Source organism: Mesoplodon mirus (assembly GCF_964341445.2).
Source record: "Mesoplodon mirus genome assembly, chromosome: 1".
Taxonomy (NCBI): domain Eukaryota; kingdom Metazoa; phylum Chordata; class Mammalia; order Artiodactyla; family Ziphiidae; genus Mesoplodon; species Mesoplodon mirus.
This window is the reverse complement of record NC_138976.1, coordinates 1,356,941-1,370,473: the sequence shown is the minus strand read 5'-3', so window position 1 is coordinate 1,370,473 and position 13,533 is coordinate 1,356,941. Positions and strand designations below refer to the sequence as shown.

General features: G+C 57.6%; 1 protein-coding gene across 5 annotated transcripts in view; it reads right to left on the bottom strand.

Annotated features, from left to right (window-relative positions):
• Positions 1 to 13,533, bottom strand: part of SEC16A (SEC16 homolog A, endoplasmic reticulum export factor) — a 34,701-nt gene that overhangs the window by 14,862 nt on the left and 6,306 nt on the right. For all 5 annotated transcript variants that reach the window (XR_014295622.1, XM_082639539.1, XM_082639538.1 and 2 more), the window contains exons 2-11: positions 9,656 to 13,304; positions 7,831 to 7,967; positions 5,706 to 5,803; positions 3,992 to 4,118; positions 3,353 to 3,524; positions 3,071 to 3,245; positions 1,949 to 2,091; positions 1,249 to 1,310; positions 1,004 to 1,142; positions 349 to 585 (exon numbers count right to left, since the gene is read on the bottom strand). Coding sequence is in view for 4 of the 5 variants with exons in the window: in XM_082639539.1 (XP_082495665.1) it covers positions 349 to 585; positions 1,004 to 1,142; positions 1,249 to 1,310; positions 1,949 to 2,091; positions 3,071 to 3,245; positions 3,353 to 3,524; positions 3,992 to 4,118; positions 5,706 to 5,803; positions 7,831 to 7,967; positions 9,656 to 13,234 (4,869 nt within the window). In the remaining variant the exon portion in view is untranslated. The remainder of the gene's footprint in view (positions 1 to 348; positions 586 to 1,003; positions 1,143 to 1,248; positions 1,311 to 1,948; positions 2,092 to 3,070; positions 3,246 to 3,352; positions 3,525 to 3,991; positions 4,119 to 5,705; positions 5,804 to 7,830; positions 7,968 to 9,655; positions 13,305 to 13,533) is intronic.

The window sequence follows — 13,533 nt, the reverse complement described above, 5'->3', positions numbered from 1 at the left end:
GCCCGGGCCCGGGCTGTGCCCGGCACCCACTCACGGGGGCACGGTGAGCTCACCCTAGCTGCGTGAGAACGCGCTGCCTCTGTGTCGCGCACGTGTTTGCCCCGAGACACACCGCACACGGCAGGGGTGCAGCCTGAGCTCACTCCACGTGTCTGTCAGATGACGAGAGACGGAACCTGCACGTCTCTGACTCCAGCAGCGCTGGAGCAGCCACTGTTCTCACCTTCAGAGACACGACACATGAGGTGCCACAGTCTTTGCAGAACGAGACCCCGGCAGTGCGTTCCGCTCCAGACGCTGGCGCCCCGCGAGCAGGCCCTGCCCCCGCCCCGCGCCCGAGCCACGCACCTTCTTCCGGCCGTAGAGCAGCAGCTCTCGGAACCGCTCCGTGTCCTTCTCGAGGGTGGTGGTGGCCTGACTGTCGGTGAGAAATGAGAGCTGGGCTTCCCCCGACTCCTCCTCCACTTGCTCCGCAGGCTCATGAGTGAAATCGATCAGGTTGGCCTCACTGGGTGACTTCCCAGGAAGCCACACGGTTCGGTGGTCTTGTAACAAGAGTTCCGCGATGTCTGTGCCCACCACAGTCTGCAAGGGGCAGCAGGGGCAGGAAGGGAGTCAGGCTTAACCACAAACAGCACCCTCCTGCAGGAGTGACAGAACAGCCCCGGTCCTGGTCGGGGGAGGCCCAGAAAGGGCCTCCGCAGGCGAGCGACTTTGACCGCATCGGCACAGAGCCGCCCCCGACTCGGCCGGGAGCGAGGCAGGCAGACCGCACGCACCGGACGGGCCGACGACGGGGAGCCCAAACCACCCTTCACCCCAAACCATGCACCCTGCTTGGCTCCCGCATCCCCAAATCACCACCGAGACACTGGTCCTGGGGGAGCCCCTGGACAGTACAGCCTGGCACAGAAATCCTGCCTAATCCTCCTCGGGGGTGCTGAGGACTCCCGGGACTAGAGGCCTACGAGAAGAGCAGTTCTACAAGGAAGGAGACACATACCCCATTCTGTCTGCATAACAGAACAATAAAGCTCCAAAGAAGACTTGCGGACTCTTTGTCAATTAAATTTTCATTCTGTAAACATTTTGTAGCTTTGCTCTGTGCAAAATTAATAACATCCACTTTATGGGTGTCATCTCTGCAAAAAGAACACACACTCGGTGAACAGCGGCCACTGCATCTGCGAGGCCGTGCTCGGCACCGCCGGCCGAAGGGCACCGCGGACGCTCTCGTGGGGCACGTACTTGCCAAGAGGCCCCGGGAATGCCCGCATCTCCTCCTGCTCTGGCGTGTGTTGCAGCAAGGTCTGAGGTGGGGACAGGAGAGGGGAGAGAGAGAGAGCTGTTGACGGGGGCAGGCAGGTCAACGCCCGGCCTGGCTACATCGGCAGACAGAGGAACGGACACCATCCTCAGGACGGCCTGTCCCTCCAAGTCGGGAGGCAAAGCCTCCATCACAGAGTATGGGCATCTTGTTCCGCAACGGTGACTTTCAAACTTTGTTTAAGCAGAGAGACCCGCCCCCCCAGACTCTGAGGCGGGGCCTGGATACACACGATGGAAAAGGCCTGCCAGGGCACGGAGCAGGGCACCCTGCACCAGCCCCCCGAGATCAGGAGGCACCTCTGCCCACTCTCCAGAATCACCAGTAAAATGAGCACAGACAGGGTCCTCACTCCAAAATCAAAAATTCAAATAAAGATAGAAAATGAACATACAATAAAACCAAGTCTAACACAACACCCAGAGCAGATTCTTAAAATGCTGACTTCCGGGAGGAAAAAGATGATCAAGCAGAATTGTAACAATCTACAAATTGAAGATTCACGTAAATAAACATTTCCTAAGCTTGTTTTTTCAGACAACAGCACACAAGTTGAAGATGACAAACTGCAAAGCACATGCAACCTGAAGGGCGACGCGCGACTTCTCCCTGTGGAATTACCTCCATGCTGTGAATTTCAACCAACGCAGGCTGCCCTTCTGAAGGCAGATTTGGAATCACTTTGATGAGCTGACCCCCAGGACCAAACCTGGCACAGACATGAGGCACTGAGAATTTCTCAGGAGAAGTTGGTCTCGATGGAGCTACGTTTAAATAAAATGAGAAAGAAACAACCAGTGTGTCACTTTTTAATGCTTCTGAACTAAATCAACAGCTGAGATTTTTAAGATGCCCATGCAGCTGGAATCACAGATTATCAAGATGAACTGACTTTCAACTGTAGTTAGTAATTGTTAAATTGTTAAATATCCTATTAAAAAACAGAACTTAAACATACGTCAGAAAAACATTCTAATCGTTCAAAGTGAGAATACTCTCCTCTAAAAGGAAAACGCTCCTTTAAAAGCCACCAGGATGCACTGTTCACAGAAAGCAGCGCTCGTGTTTCCTGCTGCTCAGGTGGCCCCTCAGCCCCTGCACCCTGAGTGCCCCTCAGACCACAAGCATCAGAGGGAGTGGCAGGGAAAACGACCAAGAGTGAAAGGCCTCAAGCCAGACAGGAGGTGACATGTTTAATCAAATAACGCTGTAAGAAAGTCCATCATTTTATATTTTATACTGTCATGTTCTAAAACTTGACATACTTGTGTAGTTTTCCAAGAAACAGCATTTGATCAAATATCTCAAAGGCGAATTGAGAATGTGGCCTGTGTGATAAGTGTATGAACTGGAGTTTTTCAAGTTTCCCTCCAAGATCCATGAACCCGTGTGGTCGGCACTGGGGTTACACTGAGGCCCTGCCCAAGAACGTGGCAGGGGAGCCTGAAGTCAGAGCCACACTGAAGTGGACACGATGGACAGGCCGGGCAGCTCCCAGGCCTGTGAGCCAAACTGCAGCCCAAGGGGCACCAGCAGCCCAGCGTGGCGAGCGCTGCCCCTCAGGACAGGCACGTGGTGGCATAGTGCCCTTGCTCGGCAGGGATGCCCAGGCCAGGCCATCGCCAATTCCCATCCCGGTGACGACTCAGTCCCTCTTGCCCATCCCAGGCTCGGGACACCGCCCCAAGGTGTGCCTCGGCCTCCCTCTGCCCCTGTGGGCACGCAGGGCCTCGCCACACACACCTTGCTCCGCGGAGGGCCAGCTGGCCTCAGCAGGGTAGCTGTACTCCGGGAAGCCCAGGGTGCCGTGGAAATCGCCGCCGTAGGGGCCGTAGGCATAATCGCCATGGAAGGAGCCCGGTGGAGGGGGCGCCTCGTAGGGCCCAGCAGTCACGCTATGACCTCTGTACACCTGGCTCTTAGAAAGCAGAGAGCAAACAGGTGAAGTCTCTTTGCCACGCCTGCGGCGGGACCCCAGGCGGCCACCAGAACCCTGGGGCCCGGCCCGCCCCCCCGCCCGCCCACCTGGTGGGAGTGGGAGCTGAAGCTGCTGTGTAGGCTCCGCGCTGAGCGCTCGCTGTGCTCGCTCCGCCGGTCCACCTCCTCCCCGTAAGGGTCCCTGTGGGGCTCAGGCTCGTCGTCAAAACTCCCGGTGAAGCGGGGGTCATACCTCCAGCGGTCGTCGTATTTCTCAGGCCTGGGGAAGCAGTGGGGCAGAGGCCGGGGCTCGGGGAGAGCACCTCCAGGGCCTATGCTCCCGTGCCACACGGCAACGAGCCCCTCCAGGTCCCCTCGCCCCGAGTCCTGATCCTAAGGACAGCGCTCACCAGAGCCCACCCTCGAGTGCAGTCGCTGCATCCCAAGGCCAAGTTCAGACCCTGTCTTAGAGTTAGAGAGGCAGGCTGGGGGTCCGTCTGAGGTGGTCACCCCTCTCACGGACCCGAGAAGAGGAGGATGAACTGACTCGCGGTGCCGGTTCCGAGGCCGGTTCTCCTCCAAGAGCCCAAAGAAAGAGCCACTGGGAGGGTCAGTCCATCCTGTTCCTCCCAACAGTGACCGCTCCCCGGGAAGCCAGACACAACTGTAGCTCGAGTGAATTACAAAGACCCAAGGGCACAGATGCAGAAGCGCAGCTGCCTCCTTATCAAAATCTATTCTACCAACCTGTCCTCATAAGCATAGCTTTCCTTCCTATACGGATCGTACTCAGCATCATACCAACACCTCCGGTCGTAGGTGCGGGGGTCCCTGGACCGAGAACCATAGTGGTACCGATCCCAGTGACCTGGATCTGCAGGCGAGAGATTAATGGGTCAGTACAATGTGCCAAAGACACCCCTCTGGCCGTCACAAAACCAGGCCACCCCAGGACTGAAGAATGCTTTCAGCCTCAGAGAGCAACCAAACTTTCCTCCCGAAAATCAGCACAACCCCAGGGAACGTTAACTGTGAGACACCAGAGGACCCGGCCGTGTCTCGCCTGTACTGTGATACCTAACGGCCACTGACAGTTTTTCTCTCAACACACGTGATTAAAAAGAATAAAAGAAAATTTTTTTATTCATATCTCTTTTCTCTAATGTGATCCAAAGAGCTTTAGGAAATACTCTCAACGGATAAACAACAAGGTTCTACTGTAGAGCACAGGGAACCATATCCAATCTCCTGGGATAAACCATAATGGAAAAGAATACGAAAACAGAATGTATATGTGTGTGCATAACTGAGTCACTTTGCTGTACAGCAGAGATTAGCACAACCTTGTAAAACAGCTGTACTTGAATAAAAAATAAACAAAATTTAAAAAATACTCTGAAAACTAGATTACTTTAAAAAAGCACATTAAGGGACTTCCCTGGTGGCGCAGTGGTTAAGAATCCGCCTGCCAATGCAGGGGACACGGGTTTGAGCCCTGGTTCGGGAAGATCCCACATGCCGCGGAGCAACTAAGCCCGTGCGCCACAACTACTGAGGCTGCGCTCTAGAGCCCGCGAGCCACAACTACTGAAGGCCGCGCACCACAACTACTGAGCCCACGTGCCGCAACTAATGAAACCCACGCGCCACAACTACTGAAGCCCACACGCCTAGAGCCCATGCTCCGCAACAAGAGAAGCCACCGCGATGAGAAGCCCGCGCACCGCAACTAGAGAAAGCCCGCGGGCAACAACAAAGACCCAATGCAGCCCCAAATAAATAATAAATAAAGCAAATGCAGAAAAAAAAAAGCATATTAACATTATAAGCAAACCAGATACACCACTTTGAGCAAGCATGTGCAGAATTATGCACGAAGCAGTGCAAATACAAAAGTGGAGGAAGAGCCCCGGGAGACGCAGAAGCGGGTAGCCATGTTGGGACAGTGAGGGCCACAGCCTGGCAGGGGGACCAGCAGGGCGGCTCAGGGGACACATGCCAAGACGCACACACTGCCAGACAGCGGTGGCACCCGGAACGTCCTGCGTCTGCCCTGTGTGATGCGGGGGCTCTGGCCACATGTGGAGCACGTCACACGTGGCCATTGCAGTGAGCAGCCGGTCCCTCATTTTACTGATTTTAATCAATTTAAACAGCCACAAATGGATGTCACATACTCTTGAACTACTGATAATTATGCTTTGCTGGGAAATCAAAGAAAACTACTAATACGTTATACAACGTTACAATTAAGATATAATTTCTTAATGAAAAATAGCAATGTAATTATTTCTAGATGCAGACTACTTTCAATTACTTTGGCTCTTAGCTAAGATCGTTAAGACTACTAAAAGGGAAGGTTTCCTAAGAAATCCCACAGCGCGCCACTCTGCACCCGGCTGGACGAACGGTCTGAACACGCGTCTGCTGGCCGTCGACCGATGAAAACGCCTGAACATACCTCCATAATCGTACTGGCTGGAATAATAATTTGCATAGTAGTCACTCTGACTGCTCCATCCACTCTTGGAATTATAGTAACCTTCAGGATACCGTTGCCTGAAAAAAACACATAGTGCTGTTGAAAAAAAAATTACCTGTTTCTTAAAGTGGGACACAAATTACACCCAGAGCAACAGGCATTCATCAGAGCACCTTGGTTGTGAAAAAATTCTAATCAGGAGATCCGAACCAGTAACAACGATAAGATTACAGGATTCCCTACCATACAGCAAAGTAACATTTATCTGTTGAAGTAACTATTGAAGTGCTGTTCAGCATAAAATAACTAACCCTTCCCGCGTGCTCAGTGCTGCATGCTATAAAGCCAATGCTTAAAAGCAGGGTCTCACGTTTCTGATATCACGCTTAGCAGAAGCGAAAAGCACTGAGCTTTCAAAACCAAGCTAGCGCCGACTGTAACACCCTCTACACAGACCGCAACCCGTGTGTCCTGAGTGGGGAAAAGGGCCCTTGCGCCCTTCCAGCTGACTGCCCGGGACTCACAACACGGGCCAGACCAAGGCTGGCTTCACAGGCCCAGCTGTGCTGACGACCCTAAGCAGGACAGGCAGGTATCAGGCCTTCCAGGGCAGCAAGATTCTTGGAAGGACTTGATGGCACTTTCAATTTCTGAACTGTGACTCCGTGTACCCCTGGGGAATGGCTCACTCCTGGGGCTGCAGCTGCCCCTGAGGAGTGTCCGGCCCCCCCACCTGCCACAGGGACAGCACCCGCTGGGCGGGGGCCCTGGGGGGAGCACTCCAGTGCACCCACCACCGGGGGGGGCTCCAGAAAAGTGCCCTGACCAAGGGCAGAGCCAGAGCACGCCCACCCCGCTGCCCTCTCCAGCCCCAGTCACCCGCCAGGAAAGACTCCACCGCAGAGACCCGAGGCTCGTTCTCCCCTCCTGTGCGATGTGACCACACCAGGCACAAGCACAACACGCTGATGCTCAGCACCAACACGCAGGCCTGCACACGCGTGTGCGCACACGCACAGGGCAGGAGAGGGGAGAGGCTGCCCTCCCTCCACGAGTGAGCGGTGAGGACACGGCGACAAGCCCTGCCAGGTAACCCGACCGGCCTGCAGGCGACAAGCGGCAGAGCAAGGCGCGCCCCGGCCCCTGCCTCCCCCTCCCCCGCCTCTCAGGGCTTCTAGAAAACACCTGCCCGCCGCTCTCCCCAAATCAGGACGCCCACTGGGACTCCAGTCTCACCTCCCAGAGCGCCGGGCCCAGCGGCTCAGCGCGTCCCTCCCAGCGAGGGAGGGGGGCCGGCTCACAGAGGCAGGGCCTCGTCTCCAGGTGAGCTGCTGAAGACGCGGGAAGCACCGCAAGCAGCCCCGACTTTGCAAGGCGGCGCGTGGATGCAGTCTTCACCCGCGCCCAGACTCTATCACGAGCCGAAGGAGTCTCGCACCCTCACGGCGAACCCGGCCGGTGAGACGGGGGCCCGGGGCGCGGGCTCTGCAGCCCTGCGCTTCCTGCCGAGCCCCCGACGCCCCTGGGGGAGGACTGTGGCCAGCCTAAGCTTTTAGGCTCTCTTGAAATGCCTCACCTGTGATCACAGAACTGAGAGGAGCTCTGTCAGGGGAGAGGGAAGTGGGAGGGAGCGGCTGGGGGCCTCGCGGCCCGGGGGGCAGTGCCGGGCGGGGGAGCCCGGGCTTGCGGCGGCCGCTGCCAACGGGCCACTCCGTGTTCCGGCCCACACCTGCCTGGCCCGGGAGTCAGGGCACCCCGTCACCAGAGGCGGCGAAGGACCTGCACGGGGGAAAAGCTGCCTCGGCACCCGCGTGTGCATCCCTCGGCAACGGCACCACGGCCCGGGCCGGGAGGAGCCCCACACGAGGGCAGGGGCGGCTTCCTGGTGGCCCTGCACAGGGTCGGGTCTGACCAGAGACCATCTGACGACACACCCGTGACCGCGCAGCAGCGCGCTTAGTTCGATTTAAAGATGCCTCCTACAATCCGTCCACACCCACGGAACGTAAACACACGTTAAACAGGTCCGTGGAATTCTTTACAAACACGGTCTTTTTCACATCACTAAGTTACTACCACAGCCGGCAACACACACGTCAATCACCTGGCAGCTGGCCGGTCCGAGCAGTGACTCGCCCGGGAGCTGGGCCGCTCGAGCTCAGGGTAGCGGTAGCTCTCTGCGAAGGCAGCGGCTGCACCATCGTAGGGCCTGTATCTGGGCTCATAGAGGCCGTACATGTCCTGTTGAAAGAAGGATGCCTCCGTTAGATGCCAAGAGCCAACTCATCAAGCAACCGGCATGAATTCTCACGGTACAGGCGGTGCTCTCCAGATGAGCCCCAGACACGGGGCTTCCTTCATGCGAAACAATAAAAAGAAAATGAAATCCACGGCCACACTCCTAAGACAGACTGCCCCGGCCCGGCTCAGGAGATGGCCCACCATCAGCGGGCCACGCCCGGGTCCTGCAGTGACTCGTGAGGACTCTGTCATCTGCTTCCCGAGGTCTCACTTGCATAGGTGCCACGACCCCACAATCTCGGGTCCCGTTTCAGACACCATCTCAGGGAAGCAAAAGAACGAGGGTCCACTGGAACGGGTCCTGAAGCTACAGGCAGCCTCAAAAGGAGTATCACATTCTATCCTTACGAGGCTTTCAGCCCCATTACAGACCGATGAACCCCCATGGCTCTAAGGCCACGTCGGGACTTGAAGTAGAGACGAGGTGACCCAGGCACGAGCCAGAATCAGTCCTTCCTGACTCAGCCCGACGTTCCACCATCACCCAGCAGAGGACGAGAAATCACATAAAATGGACTTGTTCTTAACCTCTACTGGAATCTGTAGCGACACAGAGACAAGGCAGGAGGAAGTGGGCTCCCACAGAAGTGCTGCTGGGCGCCGGCTGGACAAGGGCCCGGAGCAGGTATGCGGCCCCTCCATGCACTGCCAGGCCTTCCTGGGCTCTGGGCACAGCGTAATTTCCTTCTATGGGGTTCCTTCTGGATCTAGGATTCCCAGGTCTCAGGGGTTAGGCGTGTACCTGTTCCCACACGTGCAAAGATGCCCAAGCCCGCGAGGCAGCCCCACCACCGGGGCAGCCCTGCTCCCTCAGCCTCTTCTGACTGCAGGGCCTCCAGCGCGGCGCCTGCCCCCATGTCAGACAGTGGACTTCAAACCTCTGGTCCACAATCCTTCTGCCTCCGCTGCCCGCGGGTGATGCTGGCCAGGACGAGAGATGGTGAGAAGCGGACAGTAATCAAACGTGTGTCCACCTGGATGACTTTTTCTCACTACGGCAGGATTAAACAGAACTTAAACGACATTCGTGGGCCTGCATCAGTGTGAAGAGAACCTTCTGGGCACAGTGGGGCCCCTGCTCTGCTGCTATCACTATGTACCTGCAAGAAGCTTATGGAATTACACGGCTCTTGGCTGTTTCATTTGAATTACATTCCAAACCTAACTTTTTTCCGTAAATAATTTCATTCTGAAGGAGGCATTTGAAAGACTAGAGTTTTCCTGTTGCTTCTTAGGTAGGTTTTAAGGTCAAAACCACAAAGAAGCTTCAAGAGGCTATTCCAGTTTCCCAAACCGTGCAACCAAGAACCCTGGGTCTGCGGAAAGCCAAGAGGCAGGACAGGAAACAAAGGTCCTTTCTGTCGCGTGAGTCGGGATGTGCTGGGTTAAACAGAACTTAAGCAGGTATTCTACCCAACTCAGTGTGCTAATGCACGGTGTGGACTTCCAAGGGAAAGGCCGCGCTCAGCAGAACAAGCTGTCACCAGTCAGCACTCCTCTCACGAAGCAGCGCGTGACAGCTGACCACGGGTCACCTCAGAACTGACCAACAGAACCCCACCAAGGCACATGACGTGAGGAAGAAACCACTGGTCAGGGGGCTCAACAGTCCACAAGCTCGACCCTACCTGATAATAGTGGGGGGCGGTGCCAGGATCCGGTGGGTACGGTGAGGGGTACGGGGGCTGGTAGCCATCATACAGGGACCTGTAATAGTAGTAGGACGCCAAGTCTGGAGGCGGCGGCTGCAGCCACTGCTGGTCAGACCGCGCGGCCGCCTGGCTTGAGCTGGTAGATGCGACGGACACGCTGGAGGACCGAGGTGGTCGAGGAAGCAGCTGCTGGCCCATGTCAGCTGGAGCCGGACTTGCAGACGGATGGGTTGGGCTTGGGGGCTGTCCTTGCACTGGTGGACCTCCTGGGTTTGAAGGCTCTGGAAGTGCTGCTTTGGGCCCCTGGGGAGGGGGAGGGGCCGGCTCCTGCTGGGCTCTCTCTGGGCCATGCTGGTCCTGAGCATCTTTTGTCACCTGTTGGTAGAAACGGTCTGGGGTATGTGCCCCAGGCCCATGCAGTGGTCTGTGACTGGAGATGGTTTGCTGGCAAGAAGCTGGGCTATCAGCTTGGGCCGGGATATACATTCCTACAGGATTTTCCAAAGTCCGACCGAATGTAAAGTCTAGGGCTCCCGAAGCTTCATCCCGACTGCTGGAGTGATGTGCCTTATTACCATCAGGTACTGAGGTATTGTTCGCAGGAGGAACTAACATCACGCCTGTGCTTCCAGCAGGACTGGTAACTAACTCGGGAAGAATGCTCTCTGCGTTATGCATCTTTTGACTTTCCGGAAGCAAGTTCTTCGGAAATGGATGAGATGGCTGTTGAACCAGCAAATTAGCAGGTTGACTGGAAACCATTTCCGAGGTACCACAAACTTGTGGGAAATTACTCTGGGCAAGATGGTTAGGCAGAGGCGAGCAGATGAGGGCGCCAGCCGGAGCCCCAGACAAAGGAGCGTTTTCCCCAGAATCACCCCCAGCGGCCTGGCTGCTGACCGTGGGCTTCTCTCCCGCCAGCCCAGAGTCTCTCCAGGACGACTGAGCCGAACTGTAGCTCTGATCAGGCTGCGCGATCAAGACCGGCCGATTCTGCAAAGACTCGGTGGGTGGGGAGGACAGCAGACTGGCATAACCGGGACCTGCCTGGGACGGGAGGGCCTCCTCTTCGCCCATCTGGGGAGGATTCTCGAGATTCTCAGAAGCACCAATGCCGTCCCTGCTCTGCACGGTGGGGCCGGGGCCTGGCTGCCGGGACTGCTGGCCGCACACCCCCTCGTCTGGAGGCTGGATCACTTCAGATGGCTGAGGTTTCGCGGGCACATGAAGTGCGGGGGCAGCTGGGGCTAGGAGGACATTGCCTCCAAAATCTGGCAGCTCGTTCTGCGCCCACAAAGTCGTGGCTGGGCTCTCACACTTCACAGCCCCCTGCGCCCTGGTCAAGGGCCTCTTCTCAGGCGCGGGGAGCACAGCTTCCAAGGGCGGCCCCGCGGCGTGCAGAAGCCCGGGACTGGCCTCCGTGGGTGTGGTGAGAGGTGGAGCGCAGACCCGGGGCAGGAAGAGGGTCTCCATGTTGTCGGGGGGCTGCTCCAGGTTGCCAGGGGAGGCGTCGGGCGCGGCAGCGGCTGCTCTGTGCTGCTTCTGGTGGGCGCTGGGCCCCCTCACCTCGCCCACCACGTTGGCGCGGTCTGCCTCGACTGTCTTTACTCCAGTGAAGTGCGATTTCACTGGCTCAAAAGAACTATTTGCACTCGTCTGAAATATCCCCGTGGGTTTTGGGGGGCTAGGGGCCACGGGCTGGGGCGCGACGCTGCCGCGGTCATTCCGGCTCTCGGCGCTCTTGTCTGTCTCGCCTCCCACAGGAGAAGAATCGATCTGCTTAAAAAACCTCCCCGGAGCCTCATCTTCAGGTTTTCCAACTTCCTGCTGAATGAACGTGCCCCCCGAGTCGTGGGGCCTGGCTGCACTGGGAAGACCCCGGTGGCTCTGGCTGCTGTAACTGGAAGACATGCTCTCAGACCGCGCAGGGTGCGCCGTCGCATCTGGGGCCTCGAGATTAGGGCCCCCGCCTCCAGTGGGGCCCACGGCACTGAGCCTGGGGACAGCCGGCCCGGGAAGGGGCCCGTATCTGAGCTGAGCGCTTGGGGAGGAAGGGTCTGCGCTTAGGGGCTCACTTGGCAGCACTTCCTGGTTCTGAATGAACTCTAAGTTCTCGACGTTCTCGTACTGCGGGCCGCCAGCACCGTGAGCCCCCGCACGTGCTGTGTCACCCCACATGTCAACAGTGGCAGCGTTAGTGGTTGCTTTGTCGTGTCGGATGCCTGCAGACTGAGAAAAATAAGGCTGTGGGTCTCCTGCCTGCTGCGTGGGCTCGCTGCTGGAACCTTTGAGGAAGGCCTGATAAACGCCTCCTGGCCCCATGTGTGCAGGAGGCTGGCCGAGGCCCGGGCCGGGGGAGAAACCATCAAAGTCAGACTGACCAGCAGAGACTGCTTTTTCAGATGTGAGGTTCTCTTCGTTCTCTGTCTCTCCTCCTTTGAAAAACATGGAGAGCGCTCCCGAACCCGCCTCCGGCAGGGTCCAGCTGCTCCCGGCACCCAGCGGGGTGTGCGAGTGGCCTTCTGGGCCGTTTCCCTGAGCGAGGGGGTTAACGAGAGCCAGGTCTGACAACTGCCCTCGATTCACTCCTGGCCTCAACCTGAACTCCTGGCCCGCCCGAGCGTTCCCAACTCTGGAATTCTGCCTGAATGCATTTTCTGGATCAAAGCTATTTGCTAAGTGGTTTCCACTTTGCAGGTAGACCGCCTCACTTCTCCCGTCACTGGCCGAGGGTCCCGGTAAAGACACCAGGGGGCCGTGTTGCTCGTGGCCAGGACCCTGACGCAGGTTGGACGGAGCGGGAAAGTGGGCAGCACTGGAGGCGTGGCACACCGTGTTCTGCACAGGTCCCTCTGGGCAGGGCCGGTAATGCTGCCCCGAAGGCTGCGGGCCTCCCTGCACCGGCCCCCACTGCCCGGGCGTTTGCTGACGAGGCTGAGGGAGGAAAGGGGGCGTTGCTGGTGTCGCGGTGCCGTCGTGTGGGCTCGGCCTGCTCAGGGGTCTGTCGGGCCGTGGCGTGTTCGCCTGTGGGTGGCCCACACGACAGCTGTCAGGACCCACTCCTGGAATGTACTGAGGAGGATACGGTGGGGTCTGAACTTCAGGCTCTGGGCCAGGAGCGACCTCGACTCTCCTGTTCGCCTCGGGCCCAGGCGGTGCCGAGGGGCTCAGCACGCCGGGAAATGGGCTGGCATCTGACCTGAGCTGCAACGGAGGGCCTGGCAGAGGCTCGCAGGGTCCTTGGGAGCTCTCCCCGGCATTTGCGTGTGGCCCAGGCAGACCGGCACGCTGCTGAAGAGACAATGGTGGGGCGGGGCCTTGCACAACAGGTGGGCTGCTTTTAGACGAACTGCCCAATGATGCATTTTGGAGTGCCTGTCTACTAAAAGCAAACGGGTCCGTCACCGGCTGCAGTGGGCAGGTTATCGGGGCCACCGGTGCATTACTATTGGCCTGTCTCCTGTACGGGCTGTTGGACCAGAACATGCTCTGAGGACTCCCGGACGGAGGTGGCCGGACCACGCCAGACGGGACAGCCTGGGGGGGAGGTTGCATGATCGAGCTCCTGCACCATGAGATGCTGCTTTACAGAGAGAAGCAGGAGAGAGGTGCTCCTCACTCTGAACTGAAAAAGAAAAAGAAAAAGAATTAATACATAAAATCCATGTATTCAAAGTCCCAGCTGCAATCAGGAAAACTAAGAAAGAAGAAAAAGGCTGACAACGATTTTGCATCCTGCAGTCCTGAGGGCTACACCTCTCCTGCCTCCACTCCCGTGAGAACTGCTGTCCCGGGCAGCTCGGGAGGGAGGACCCGGGGGACAGCACGGCCGAGTGCCTTGAGATGACTCGCTG